This window comes from Lipotes vexillifer, unplaced genomic scaffold (genome assembly GCF_000442215.2).
Source record: "Lipotes vexillifer unplaced genomic scaffold, Lipotes_vexillifer_v1.1 scaffold1114, whole genome shotgun sequence".
NCBI lineage: Eukaryota > Metazoa > Chordata > Mammalia > Artiodactyla > Lipotidae > Lipotes > Lipotes vexillifer.
In genome coordinates, this window is record NW_006779031.1 from 3,610,339 (window position 1) to 3,624,591 (window position 14,253).

The following is a 14,253-nucleotide window of genomic DNA, read 5'->3' on the forward strand; positions in this document are numbered from 1 at the left end:
AGGAATACTGTGATCCAGTGGAATCATGCTCTAGTTAAACCATGTTTCTAAATCAGTATATCGGAACATCAGAAAGGGAACTAAATGTGCCACGGTAGGCCAGTGTGTCAGCTCCAGAGGCTACGTCATAACTTTCATAGGGTGCCAACAGGGCCAGACTAGCTTATTCCCTGGGCTTCGTAACTTGACTCACTTTTTCCTTCCCCATTGCCCCAAATCTAAATATGTTTCTCTCAAACTGACATTGCAAATGTGATCACGTCACACTCCTCTTTAAAATCCTTTGCTGGACAGCTCAATGCAATGTGGGTCCTGGATTGGACAAAAAAAGGACCTTAGTGGAAACACTGGTGGAATCCCAATGAAGTCTGTAGTGTAGTTAATAGTATTGTACCAACCTTGATTTCTTAGTTTGATCATTCTACCGTGGTTATGTAAGATGTTTATGTTAAGGGAAGTTCAGTGAATGAGACCTTGCTGTACTATTTTTGCAACACTTTAGTAAATCTAAAATTATCTTGAAATAAAAACTGGAAAACATCTTGTCCTGGTTCTTCATTGCCCTAAGGGTTAAGTACAAACTCTGCCTTTGCTCAGGAAGACCTGAATGACCGAACCCTTCGCCCTCACATACATACACCGCTCCAGTATCAAAATTTAGTGCAGGGGAGGAGGGTGGAGGATGGAGATGCCACTCCCATAGTCAATCTACTCTCTGATCCTGCTCCAAAGAACTACTTTCAGTTACACGAAGAGGCTGTTCTCTCTAGTCTCTGAACAAATGGATCCTTGCTGTTCCTTGGCATAGTAGCCTCTGCAGACCCTGCCATCCCCCTCTCCCACCTTTTGCTTGGCTGAAATCTTGCTTGTATATTTCAGTTAATGTGGAAAGTTACCTTTCCTAGCATATCTTCCCTGACAGCCCCCCACTCCGCATATATACCACACCACACACACATACCACACAGCGTTGGATTAAGTGCCCCTTGTATGTGCTCCCACTACACCCTGTGTATACCTGTGATTTGTCACTTTCACACTGTATTAAAGTTCTGTCTGCCTCCCGCATTTAGTCAGTTGTTAACTCTGGATCTTCTCCTTTTATCCACACCTACCACTTTCGTACAGCAAGGCAGCCATTGAAAAGCTTGATTTCACAGGCTTAACACTTTGAAGGTTAAGTTTTCCATATGAGTAATTATTCTTATAATTTATATGCTCTGTGATATGGTGAGAATGGAGAGTTTTAGTTTTTTCCCTGATACTATGGAGTTTCTGACTGAATTGTATTTCTGCACCAATATCAACTTGTTATCAAAAGGGTACCTATATTCCTTTATTACAGGGATCACTGAGAAATGATCACCACAGACTTCCCTGGTGGTCCAGTGGGTAAGACTCTGCGCTGCCAATGCAGCGGGCTCGGTGTTCGATCCCTGGTCTGGGAACTAAGATCCGACATGCCGCCTGGTGTGGCCAAAAAAGAAGAGAGAGAAAAGGGAAGTGTCATGGCAGATTCATCGGTCTCTGGCTTGCACAACTGGATGGATGGTGGAACCATTCACTAAGGCATGGCATATTGAAAGAGGACTAGATTTAAGGGGATAGAGAGAGATTAAGAGGGGTTTTGGGGGGACCTATTGTACTTGAGGAGACTTGAGAGTTACAAATTGAGGTATCAAACATGCAGCTGAACATATAACCATGGAATGGGAGATGCAAATTTGGAAGTTGATGGCTTATGGATGATAAAAGAAATCACTTATTGGGAGAGTACAGAATGAGAAAAGAAGAGGATCCAGGGCAAGTCTTTGAAAAAAATTCAACAAATTTTTAGTCTAGTAGAGAAGGATAGGCAAGCTGCAGAGCTGTTAGAGAGAGACCAGGCAGAGATGTAGGTGGAAAGCCAGAAGAATGTGTTGTTAAACATAAAAGAGCTTGGAAGCCCAAGGGAGGAGAGTGTTTCAAGGAGAAAGTGGCCAAGAACAATGAAAGGCCAAGTAAAATAGCAGAAAACATCTTATCTTTTAGATGTGGTGACACAGATGTCATTTCCGACATGAAATAGCTATTTCGGGGAAATGATCTGGATAAAAGCCAGATTGGAGTGGGTTAAGAATTGAGTGAGAGGTGATAAAATGGAGTAGCTGGTATAGATAACTCTTTCTTTTTTGACAACTCTTTCTTTTATTTGATTTTTAATTATATAAGTAATACATAAATATATTTTCCTTTATAAAATGAAAACGTTACAGACAGGACTAAAATCCTCTTTGACCGCTGCTACCAATCCTGGTCGTCTTCCTCACCTTTCAGAGGTAACCATAGTTATTCGTTTGGTGTGTCCTTCCTGGCCTTTTTCTGGGTATTAACATATTAATGTTATAGATAATAACATAATTTAACGTAGACACATATATATACATGTGCATGTTTTACATAAACATATATTATATAGTATAACATGATGTATAGAATGAGCCACTTCATTATTTTAATAAACGCACTACCGATATTACATACTGTATCATAATTTATTTGGCATTCCTATACTGATAGTCATTTAAGTTGTTTCTATTTTTTCCCCAGTCGCTCACAATTCTGCAGAAAACTGCCTTATGTACACTCACCTTGTCAAAGAAGGCAACAAGAAGGGAATGCTCATTTAAATTTTAATAGGCACTGCTTGCACTTTTTATATTTTAATAGTTACTGTACTACCAAACTGCCCTCCCAAATGGCTGTACCAATTTTCCCTCCCACCAGCAGTGGGAGTCTCATAAGACTATTGACTACCCATTATCCCACACCAGCAACAACTCTTTCAAGATGTTCGGCTGTGGAGGGGAGGAAAACTATCCTGTGGTAGCCAGAAGGGGATGAAAGATTGAAAGAGACAGTTTTGTATGTGAGAAAGGCTTGAGCATGTTTTATTTTTTTGTTTTGTTTTGTTGTTTTTTTAAATTAATTTTTATTGGAGTATAGTTGATTTACAGTGTTGTGTTAGAGCATGTTTTAGCGTGCATGAGAAAGCTCCAGTTGAGAAGGAGAGGTTGAATATACATGAGGAGAAAGAGATGATGACATAAAATTCCCAGGAAAGCAGGGGAGGACATCATCCAAGCACAAGTAAAGGAATGGCCATCAATGAGAAGAGGCATCATTCTTCTCTTGCATTGGTTCTCTAACTGGATTGTGCATCAGAATTCCCTGGAGAGCTTGTTAAAACAGGTTTGCTGCCTCTTCCTCCACCAGAGTTTGTGATTCTGTAGATTTGGAAGTGGGGTCTACAAATCTGCATTTCCAGCAAGTTCCCAGGCACTGTTGACTCTCCTGTTCTGTTTTGGGGAATTAATTACACTTTGGGATCCACTATCCTATGTAGCAGGGGAAAAGGAAGGTAGGGTGGGTGTAGAGATGGGTAAGATACGTGTGTTTGGTCACCAGAAGATGACGGGAGTTCCTATTTAACGGCTTCTATTTCCTCTATGAAATAAAGAGTTGTGGTCAAATATTGAACGTGTGGGAGCAGGTGGGAGGTGGTGCTGGGGTAGGAGGTTAGAGGAGAGTGGAGTAAGTTGTAAAAAATGGTTGCAGAAGGCAGGTGAGTGAATTGACCAAAAATATGTAGTAAAATTCCTGGGCCATATTGAAGTCTCATTTGAGGTCTATGATCATGGATTTTACAATAGGCTCAATCTGCCCAATTGTGTGACTTTTTCCAGTAGACATGGAGAAAGTAAAACATCAGTTTTACCCAAGACTGAAGTTTTGCTACTCTAGTGTCTCAAGAAGACATCCAGCAGCTCATGCTAGAAATCTGGCATCACCATTGATTCCTCCCTCACCCTGCATAACGAATGCATCATTAATATTAATAGCTAACACTTAATATCAATCATGCTTACTATGCTCTAAGAAATGTTGTGTATATTAACTCATTTCATCTTGATACTTCCTATAACTACTATTATTATATTCATTTTATAAATGAGGACACTGAAATTATGGATTTGCCCAAATCCATGCAGCTAGGAAGTGGCAGAGCCAGGCTTCAAACCAGACATTCTAGCACCAGAGTCTAGTTCTTAGGTAGACTCTTCTGCACTGTTTCAACTTCCCAACCATCTTTTTTTTTTCAGCAGGGCCTTTGCACATGCTGTTTTTATCCTTGAACTCTCAGCTTCCATGACAGTACCTCCAGGGAGATCTTCCCCGGCTACTGTAAGTAGGCCTCCTACACTTGCACACACATTTTAAAAAAAATTCTCTATTACTGCAGATTACTTTATTCAAAAAATAGTGGTTTTCAAACAAATATCTTATATTAATGCGTATATGTGGAACTTGGAAAACGGTACAGATGAACCAGTTTGCAGGGCAGAAATAGAGACACAGATGTAGAGAACAAACGAATGGACACCAAGAGGGGAAAGTGGTGGTGGGGAGTGGTGGTAGGATGAACTGGGAGATTGGGATTGACACATATACACTAAGATGTACAAAATAGGTAACTAATAGGAACCTGATGTATAAAAATAAAATAAAATAAAATTCAAAAAAAGTAGTGGATTTCACTATTTTTTTCCTTGTTTATTTTCTCACACCCCCCCACTAAATGTAAACTTCATGAGGGCGGGGACCAAGTGCATTTTATTCAGCATTGTATACCAGTCCCTACCATAGTGACCGACACACAGTAGGTACCCAGTGGATATTTGGCAAGGGAATGAATTAATGAATTGGGGGCAGCCAAGTAGTGAGGTCAGACAGGAAGCTGAATATGCAGGTTGAGGAGCCCAAGGAAGAGATCTGGCACAGATATATAAACGCTGGGGCTGGGAATTCCCTGGTGATCCACTGGATAGGACTCCACGCTTCCACTTCAGGGGGTCCAGATTCAATCCCTTGTTAGGAAGCTAAGATTCGGCAAGCCGCAGGTGCAGCAAAAAACAAGACAAAACAAAACAAAAAATCCCCAGCCTGAGGCTATAGAGATAGTATTGTAGAGGACCCCCTGGGAATGGGTGAGATTACCTAAAGGATGAGGATAGAATGAATAAACAAGAGGTTCTAGCAGTGAGACTGAAGAAACTCTAATATTTAAAAATGGACTAAACAAGTCCCTCCCATCAGGAAATTTGCACAAGCCTGTTAGATAGCCTAATCCACCAGAGGGCAAACAGCAGAAGCAAGAAGAACTATAATCCTGCATCCTGTGGAACAAAAACCACATTCACAGAAAGACAGATAAGATGAAAAGGCAGAGGGCTATGTACCAGATGAAGGAACAAGATAAAACCCCAGAAAAACAACTAAATGAAGTGGAGATAGGCAACCTTCCAGAAAAAGAATTCAGAATAATGATGATCAAGATGATCCAGGACCTTGGAAAAACAATGGAGGCAAAGATTGAGAAGATGCAAGAAATGTTTAACAAAGACCTAGAAGAATTAAAGAACAAACACTTAGAAGAATTAAAGAACAAACAGAGATGAACAATACAATAACTGAAATAAAAAATACACTAAAAGGAATCAATAGCAGAATGACTGAGGCAGAAGAATAGATAACTGACCTGGAAGACAGAATGGTGGAATTCACTGCTGTGGAACAGAATAGAGAAAAAAGAATGAAAAGAAATGAAGACAGCCTAAGAGACCTCTGGGACAATATTAAATGCAACAACATTCGCATTATAGGGGTCCCAGAAGGAGAAGAGAGAGAGAAAGGACCCGAGAAAATATTTGAAGAGACTATAGACGAAAACTTCCCTAACATGGGAAAGGAAATAGCCACCCAAGTCCAGGAAGCACAGAGAGTCCCATACAGGATAAACCCAAGGAGAAACACACCAAGACACATAAAAATCAAATTGGCAAAAATTGAAGACAAAGAAAAATTATTGAAAGCAGCAAGGGAAAAATGACAAATAACATACAAGGGAACTCCCATAAGGTTAATAGCTGATTTCTCAGCAGAAACACTACAAGCCAGAAGGGAGTGGCATGATATACTCAAAGTGGTGAAAGGGAAGAACCTACAACCAAGATTACTGTACCCAGCAAGGATCTCATTCAGATTCCATGGAGAATTCAAGAGCTTTACAGACAAGCAAAAGTTAAGAGAATTCAGCACCACCAAATCAGCTCTACAACAAATGCTAAAGGAACTTCTTTAAGTAGCAAACACAAGAAAAGAAAAGGACCTACAAACACAAACCCATAACAACTAAGAAAATGGTAAAAGGAACATACATATCAATAATTACCTTAAATGTGAATGGATTAAATGCTCCAACCAAAAGACACAGGCTTGCTGAATGGATATAAAAACAAGACCCATATATATGCTGTCCACAGGAGACCTACTTCAGACCTAGGGACACATACAGACTGAAAGTGAGGGGATGAAAAAAGATATTCCATGCAAATGGAAATCAAAAGAAAGCTGGAGTAGCAATACTCATATCAGATAAAATAGACTTTAAAATAAAGAATGTTACAAGAGACAAGGAAGGACACTACATAATGATCAAGGGATCGATCCAAGAAGAAGATATAACATTACAATTATAAATATATATGCCCCCAACATAGGAGCACCTCAATACATAAGGCAACTGCTAACAGCTCTAAAAGAGGAAATCGACAGTAACACAATAATAGTGTGAGACTTTAACACCTCACTTACACCACTGGACAGATCATCCAAACAGAAAATTAATAAGGAAACACAAGCTTTAAATGACACAATAGACCAGATAGATTTAATTGATATTTATAGGACATTCCATCCAAAAACAGCAGATTACACTTTCTTCTCAAGTGCGCACATAACATTCTCCAGGATAGATCACATACTGGGTCACAGATCTAGCCTCAGTAAATTTAAGAAAATTGAAATCATATCAAGCATCTTTTCTGACCATAGCACTATGAGATTAGAAATCAATTACAGGGAAAAAAATGTAAAAAACACAAACACATGGAGGCTAAACAATACGTTACTAAATAACCAAGAGATCACTGAATAAATCAAAGAGGAAATCAAAAAATACCTAGAGACAAATGACAATGAAGACACGACGATCCAAAACCTATCGGATGCAGCAAAAGCAGTTCTAAGAGGGAAGTCTATAGTTATACAAGCCTACCTCAAGAAACAAGAAAAATCTCAAATCAACAATCTACCGTTACACCTAAAGGAACTAGAGAAAGAAGAACAAACAAAACCCAAAGTTAGCAGAAGGAAGGGAAGAAAGATCAGAGCAGAAATAAATGAAATAGAAACAAAGAAAACAATAGCAGATATCAATAAAACTAAAAGCTGGTTCTTTGAGAAGATAAACAAAATTGATAAACCATTAGCCAGACTCATCAAGAAAAAGAGGGAGAGGACTCAAATCAATAAAATTAGAAATGAAAAAGGAGAAGTTACAACAGACACCACAGAAACACAAAGCATCCTAAGAGACTACTACAAGCAACTCTATGCCAATAAAATGGACAACCTGGAAGAAATGGACAAATTCTTAGAAAGGTATAACCTTCCAAGACTTAACCAGGAAGAAGTAGAAAATATGAACAGACCAATCACAAGAAATGAAATTGAGGCTGTGGTTAAAAATCTTCCAACAAACAAAAGCCCAGGACCAGATGACTTCACAGGTGAATCCTATCAAACATTTAGAGAAGAGCTAACATCCATCCTTTCTCAAACTCTTCCAAAAAACTGCAGAGGAGGGAACACTCCCAAATCATTCTATGAGGCCACCATCACCCTGATACCAAGATCAGACAAAGATACTACAAAAAAAGAAAATTACAGACCAATATCACTCATGAATATAGATATAAAAATCCTCAACAAAATACTAGCAAACAGAATCCAACAGCACATTAAAAGGATCATACAGCATGATCAAGTGGGATTTATCCCACAGATGCAAGGATTCTTCAATATACAAAAATCATTCAATGTGATACACCATATTAACAAATTGAAGAACAAAAACCATATGATCATCTCAAGAGATGCAGAAAAAGCTTCTGACAAAATTCAACACCCATTTACGATAAAAAAACTCTCCAGAAAGTGGGCATAGAGGGAACCTACCTCAACGTAATAAAGGCCATATATGACAAACCCACAGCAAACATCATTCTCAATGGTGAAAAACTGAAAGCATTTCCTCTAAGATTAGGAACAAGACAAGGATGTCCACTCTCATCACTATTATTCGACATAGTTTTGGAAGTCCTAGCCATGGCAGTCAGAGAAGAAAAAGAAATAAAAGCAATACAATTGGAAAAGAAGAAGTAAAACTGTCACTGTTCGCAGATGAAGTGATACTATATAGAGAACCCTAAACATGCCACCAGAAAACTACTAGAGCTAATCAATGAATTTGGTAAAGTTGCAGGATACAGAATTAATGCACAGAAATCTCTGGCATTCCTATACACTAATGATGAAAAATCTGAAAGAGAAATTAAGGAAACACTCCCATTTACCACTGCAACAAAAAGAATAAAATATCTAGGAATAAACCTACCTAAGGAGACAAAAGACCTGTATGCAGAAAACTATAAGACACTGATGAAAGAAATTAAAGATGATACAAATAGATGGAGAGATATACCATGTTCTTGGATTAGAAGAATCAACATTGTGAAAATGACTATATTACCCAAAGCAATCTACAGATTCAATGTAATCCCTATCAAATTACCAATGGCAATTTTCACAGAACTAGAACAAAAAATCTTAAAATCTGTATGGAGACACAAAAGACCCCAAATAGCCAAAGCAGTCTTGAGGGAAAAAAACAGAGCTGGAGGAATCAGATTCCCTGACTTCAGACTATACTCCAAAGCTACAGTCATCAAGACAATATGGACAGGCACAAAAACAGAAATATAGATCAATGGAACAGGATAGAAAGCCCAGAGGTAAACCTATGCAACTATGGTCAACTAATCTATGACAAAGGAGGCAACATATACAATGGGGAAAAGACAGCCTCTTCAATAAGTGGTGCTGGGAAAACTGGACAGCTACATGGAAAAGTATGAGATTAGATCACTCCCTAACACTATACACAAAAATAAACTCAAAATGGATTAAAGACCTAAACGTAAGACCGGACACTATAAAACTCTTAGAGGAAAACATAGGAAAAACACTCTATGGTATAAATCACAGCAAGATCGTTTTTGATCCACCTTCTAGAGTAATGGAAATAAAAACAAAAATAAACAAATGGGACCTAATGAAACTTAAAAGCTTTTGCACAGCAAAGGAACCCATAAACAAGACGAAAAGACAACCCTCAGAATGGGAGAAAATATTTGCAAATGAAGCAACTGACAAAGGATTCATCTCCAAAATTTACAAGCAGCTCATGCAGCTCAACAACAAAAAAACAAACAACCCAATCCAAAAATGGACAGAAGACCTAAACAGGCCTCTGGGCCTGTTTCCTCTCCTGTAAAGTGGAGGTGATCACGGCTCCCTCACGAGGCTGCCGTGGAGCCCTCTGCATGGCCCTGGACCCTGAGGAGCCTTGGGCAGAGCCCTGACTTCTCTTCAGCCCAGTTCTGTCTGGCCCCTGAGCCTTGGAGGCCAGCCACAGCCGTCCCCAGGCCCCGTGTCTCTCAGCACATCTAGGGGCCTCCTCCCTCTCCTCTCACAGCAGCCTCTGGGCAGGACGGGCTTCTTCCTCGGAGAATGGAATCTTGGGCCGATGGCCTCCGTTAAAGTCCTGCCAAGGTCCGGCTCCCTGCCTGCCAGCTATGGAAGCTAAGGTGAGGAGGGCCAGGACTCCTGGCAATGCAGCCTCCAACTGTCCCAGGCCGGCCCTGCTCACCTTGCCTGGGGACCGCGGCCCTGGCCCCGCAGGACTCTTACCTGCAGGACTCTTACCTCATCGGCCATCTGGGTGAGATCCCACTTCATCGCATATGCGTCTTCCCCATCTGCATAGTATTTGGGCTCCACTTCGTTGATCCTGGGGGCAGCAGGTGGAGAGAAGGAGGGCAACTCAAATCGGGGGCAATTCTCCTCAGCCTTCTGGCATCACCTGCTAGTGGGGCAGGGTGTCATTGCCCCCCCAAGGACCCTTTGGGAGACATTTCCAACATGGTCTTCCCTCTGCTTTCTCCAACAGTAAGTAGCACCCAGCTCCTTTATTCCCCCCCACCCTTGGCATCCTGCCACTGCCCCTCATCCCTAACCTGGCCACCAAGGATCTGTGTCTGTGGTTTCCTGTGAACTGAAGCCCTGAATTTGGCAGTCTCCTCCCCTCCCCTCCCCGCCCTGCTCCCTGTCACTTCCTGGGCATGCATGGCTGGCTCATATGGCTAACAACCGGAACCGGGAGGGGTGCTGCTGCCTGGGCCTCTGCTCTTGGTGGTCGTTACCAGGCAGCGTGGCCCCTAGCCCGAGCAGCTCAGGGGCCAAGCCTGCACTGGGAGGTATGTATGCAGACCTGGGCACCCTGCCACTGAAAAGGGAGCCGGTCTGGATGGCCCAGAATGGCCCTGCCAGCCTTAAGACCCTAGAACTGTCAACCACCAGAGGCATTTGCATCCAGGCCAAAGATCCTGCCTCAAATACCTAGCCCGGAGGCCACTGCCCTTCCCAACAGTCCCTCCTCGTCCCCCACCAAGCTGAAGCTGACGCTGTCTCAGTGGGCCCTCCATGGACAGCCCACCTCAGCCTCACTTTCCAGCAGCTTTCACCACAATGTACTGGGCAGAGCAGTTCCCTGCTAGGCTCTCTCTGTCCTGCGCTGGGCACACAGAGACTGCCACATCCCTGAGTGGACCCACCCTCATCCACTAGGACACCCAGGGCTCTAGATCCCTCCACTGCTCTTGCCACTGGCCCTTCCTGCGCAGACGTGCTCAGATTTATCCTTTCTTCTGGTCCCGCTTAGATGCTTCTGGGTGCCTGGTCACTCAGTTCTGCTCCTTGGCTTCTGTTCCTGTCCTGGGCCCTTGTCTCTGCTTCTGAACCTCTTCACCGTGCTGCCCTTCCAGCATAGCCACCAGCAGCATCAAGCAAGAAACACCAAGCGTCCTCCGGAAGCGCGACATGCCTCAAGCAGCCTGCGGCAGGCAGGTGCTCTGCCCCCAAGAGTGCTGTCCACGGCCCGCTCCCCCATCTCAGCTAGCCCTAGCCACCCTCACGCCCCTGCCTGGAAGGTAGTTCAGCCCATCTCAGCCACCTGGATAAGCCAGACCTGGGGACCATCCCACTCCATGAGAAAAATGTAGATCTACTTACTGAAAGTTGAAGGTGTTGGAATAGAGGTGCAGAGCGGCCCGGTTACTGCAGGGGAATAAGGCACTGCTGAGCTGTACAGACGAGGCCAGGCAGGGACAGCACATCCAGGTCCTGCCCCTCCTCCCAGTCCCCCTCCCCACTAAGCCCACTTCCTGATCTTCTCCAAAAGCCAAGGCAGCCAGGATCCACATCGAGGCAGTATCCCCGCTGGTGGTGGTGGGATGAATTGGGAGATTGGGATTGATATATATACACAAATATGTATAAAATAGATAACTGATAAGAACCTGCTGTATAAAAATAAATTAAATTAAATTTAAAAAACCCCCAACAAAACAGACAGTATCCCCCTACCCACCCCCCTTCCCTCGGCCCTGGCTTCCACCTCTTCCTGACATGCAGGGAGACGTATTTGGCATTGAAGTTCTCGATCATGGCTCGGCAGGCCTGGTCCATCAGCTTCTGAGCCAGGCCAAGGCGCCGGTGGGAACGCTTCACAGCCTGGTGGGAGAAAGGTGGGACCTCGGGGCGCCTCCAACTAACTTCCGCCCCCGCCCCCACCAGAGCCTGGGTGGGCCCTACGCACCAGCGAGGTGATGTGTCCATGGGGCACGTCGTCCGGGTCCTCTTCCCTAGAGCAAGAAGAAAGGAGAGGGGCTAGGCGTGAACCCCAAAGTGTGCCCGGTCCCGGGACGGGGGAGAGCCAGGACTCTCCAAACCCCAGGCAGCAGCCAAAAGACATGTGCAGTGTCAATGGAATACTGTTCAGTGCTAAAAAGAAAGGAGCTCTCAAGCCATGAAAAGACGTGGGGGGAGACTTCAATGCATATGACTAAGTGAAAGGTGGTCTGAAATGTTTACACACTGTATGATTCTAATCATATGACCTTCTGGAGAAGGCGAAAGTACGGAGACAGTAAAGAGATCAGTGGTTCCCGGGGAGAGGGGAGGGAGGGAGGGCAGTGAAACTACTCTGTTTGACACTATAGTATCGGATACTCATTATACCTTTGATGGAATGTAGAACTACTCAAAGAGTAAAACAATGTAACTATGGGTTTCTGCAATAATGTAACAGCATCGGTTCACCCATTGTAACAGATTTGCCACAAGATGTCAATGTGAGAGGAAACTGAACTAAAGGAACAGTCTGTTAATTAACAAAACGAAACAAAAAAACCCAACCCAACCCAGGCAGCATCCATCAGATGCGCGCGGTGTCGCGTGCGGTGTCGGTGTCCCTCCTCCCCCCACCCCCAGGTCAGGCACCAGGCTTGTTCCTCCGTCCTTGGTGACTCACATTTTGGCCAGGACATACCCCACAATCTTCCCATTCTCATCCTCAGCGACGTAAGAGAGCTGGGTGACAGGGAAGAAAGAGAAGGCAGAAAACAAGTTCCTGTCAGAGCTGGAGGCGCCCTTATCGGACACCTGGCCCCAGCGCCTGCCTGTCGCTGTATGCATGACAGACAGAAGCCCATCGGGCAGCGAGTTCAGTGACAGCTCCTGACCTCCAGGCCAACTGGCTTGGTTTTCCCACATCACACCCTGCCCCCTTTCCTTAACCCAGAAAAAGTGGACAGACACAGGTGGGAATACTGCCCCTACCCTGGCCCTGTTCTTCACCCCTCTTCAAGGCGCCTCCTATCCATCTCCCGCCACCCCAGCCGGAAACACTCAGGGCCTCATTGACCCATGCGCCCCCCGACTCTTCAAGAGCCTCGCCGGCTCGTCCCAAGCCGACCCAGGGTGGAATTTCCTTGGCCTGGTTTCCCTCATCCCCAAATTCAACAGCTGCCCACCTGGGGCCAGGAAAGGCCATGGGAGAAATAATATTTCATCTGGTAGTTCTCGGGCAGACACAGGAGGTTGCAGTGCTGCATGTTCATCAGGTCCTCTGGCTGCGGGAGAGGAGGGCAGTGGAATGCAGTCAGGCCGGGGGCTGCAGTGACTAAGTAGGCCTCGGTCGTTTTAGAACCCTGCTCTGTCTACTCAGCGACCCCCGCCCCCCCACAGGGCTGGGCGGGCGCTGGGACTGTCTCCGCACAGGCCTGGCCCATAGCCGCTGTGCAAAAACTGACTGTTCCAGGAATGAACGTTGAGCTCCAGGAAGCTCCCCGACGCCATCCAACGGAAACCCGACATCCGGAAAGAAGGAGTTCGCAGCCCCGGGCCTGCGCCTCTGGCTCCCCCGGCCTCCTCTTCGGGTAGATCCAGCCCCACGGGGACGTGGCCTTCACTTTTCCGCGCCGGGCGGCCGAGGGCGCCCAGGGCGGCTGGCCCGGTGATCGGCCGGGCCCCTCGGGAGCACGCGCACGCCGCCACAGGGCCCCGCTCCCACTCGGCGCGGACAGCCTCCGGCCCCGGCCCCTCACCCTCGCATTGCGGATGTTCATAACGGCGGCGGGGCTCGCGGCTCCCAGCGGGTCGTGAACGCGCAGTCAGCTGCCACCGCGATCCGAAGCGACGCCGGGGCTGCCAGGCCGGGGCTGGGGCTGGGGCTGGGGCTGGAGGCTCAGCTGCTGAGTTCGGGATTATTTCTGAGCATCTTACTCTGGCTCCATGAGTGGTCTGCCCTCTCCCAGGCCTGCCAACCCACACAGACAAGTCACCCAGGTGCCTGCGCACCTGGGGGGCCACCAGTCCCCGTCACCATAGTTCATCCCGCGGGCCAATGGCCGGGCGGGCCCCGGCGCGGGGCGGGCCTGTGGCAGGGTGGGAGGGTCCAGCGCGCGGGGCAGGTCACTGGCTGGGCGAGCAGGTGCTCTCCAGCCAAAGGCGGTGGTTGGTCCCCCACCCGACACCCCACAGACGCTCACACACACGGGCAGTGGAGCAGGCTTGGCTTTATTCTGCGCCTCGGCGGGCGGGGTCGGCGGGCGGAGACCGGGCGCTGAGGGCCGGGGCCGCGGCCGGGGCCGGGGCGTGGCGGCTCAGCAGGTCACTCAGCATCTCCTCGCA

At 45.8% G+C, this 14,253-nt stretch overlaps 1 protein-coding gene across 1 annotated transcript; it reads right to left on the reverse strand.

Moving 5' to 3' along the window:
* Nucleotides 1-233: 233 nt before the first annotated feature.
* LOC103072829 (N-alpha-acetyltransferase 10-like) lies at nucleotides 234-13,694 on the reverse strand. Its single transcript, XM_007452088.1, has 8 exons — nucleotides 13,668-13,694; nucleotides 13,095-13,193; nucleotides 12,593-12,651; nucleotides 11,879-11,924; nucleotides 11,678-11,793; nucleotides 11,293-11,337; nucleotides 9,872-10,012; nucleotides 234-312 (listed from the first exon to the last, which is right to left on the reverse strand). Exons 1-8 carry the CDS (start codon nucleotides 13,686-13,688, stop codon nucleotides 234-236), a joined length of 606 nt encoding a protein of 201 aa, XP_007452150.1. The 5' UTR covers nucleotides 13,689-13,694.
* Between the last annotated feature and the right edge of the window lie 559 nt (nucleotides 13,695-14,253).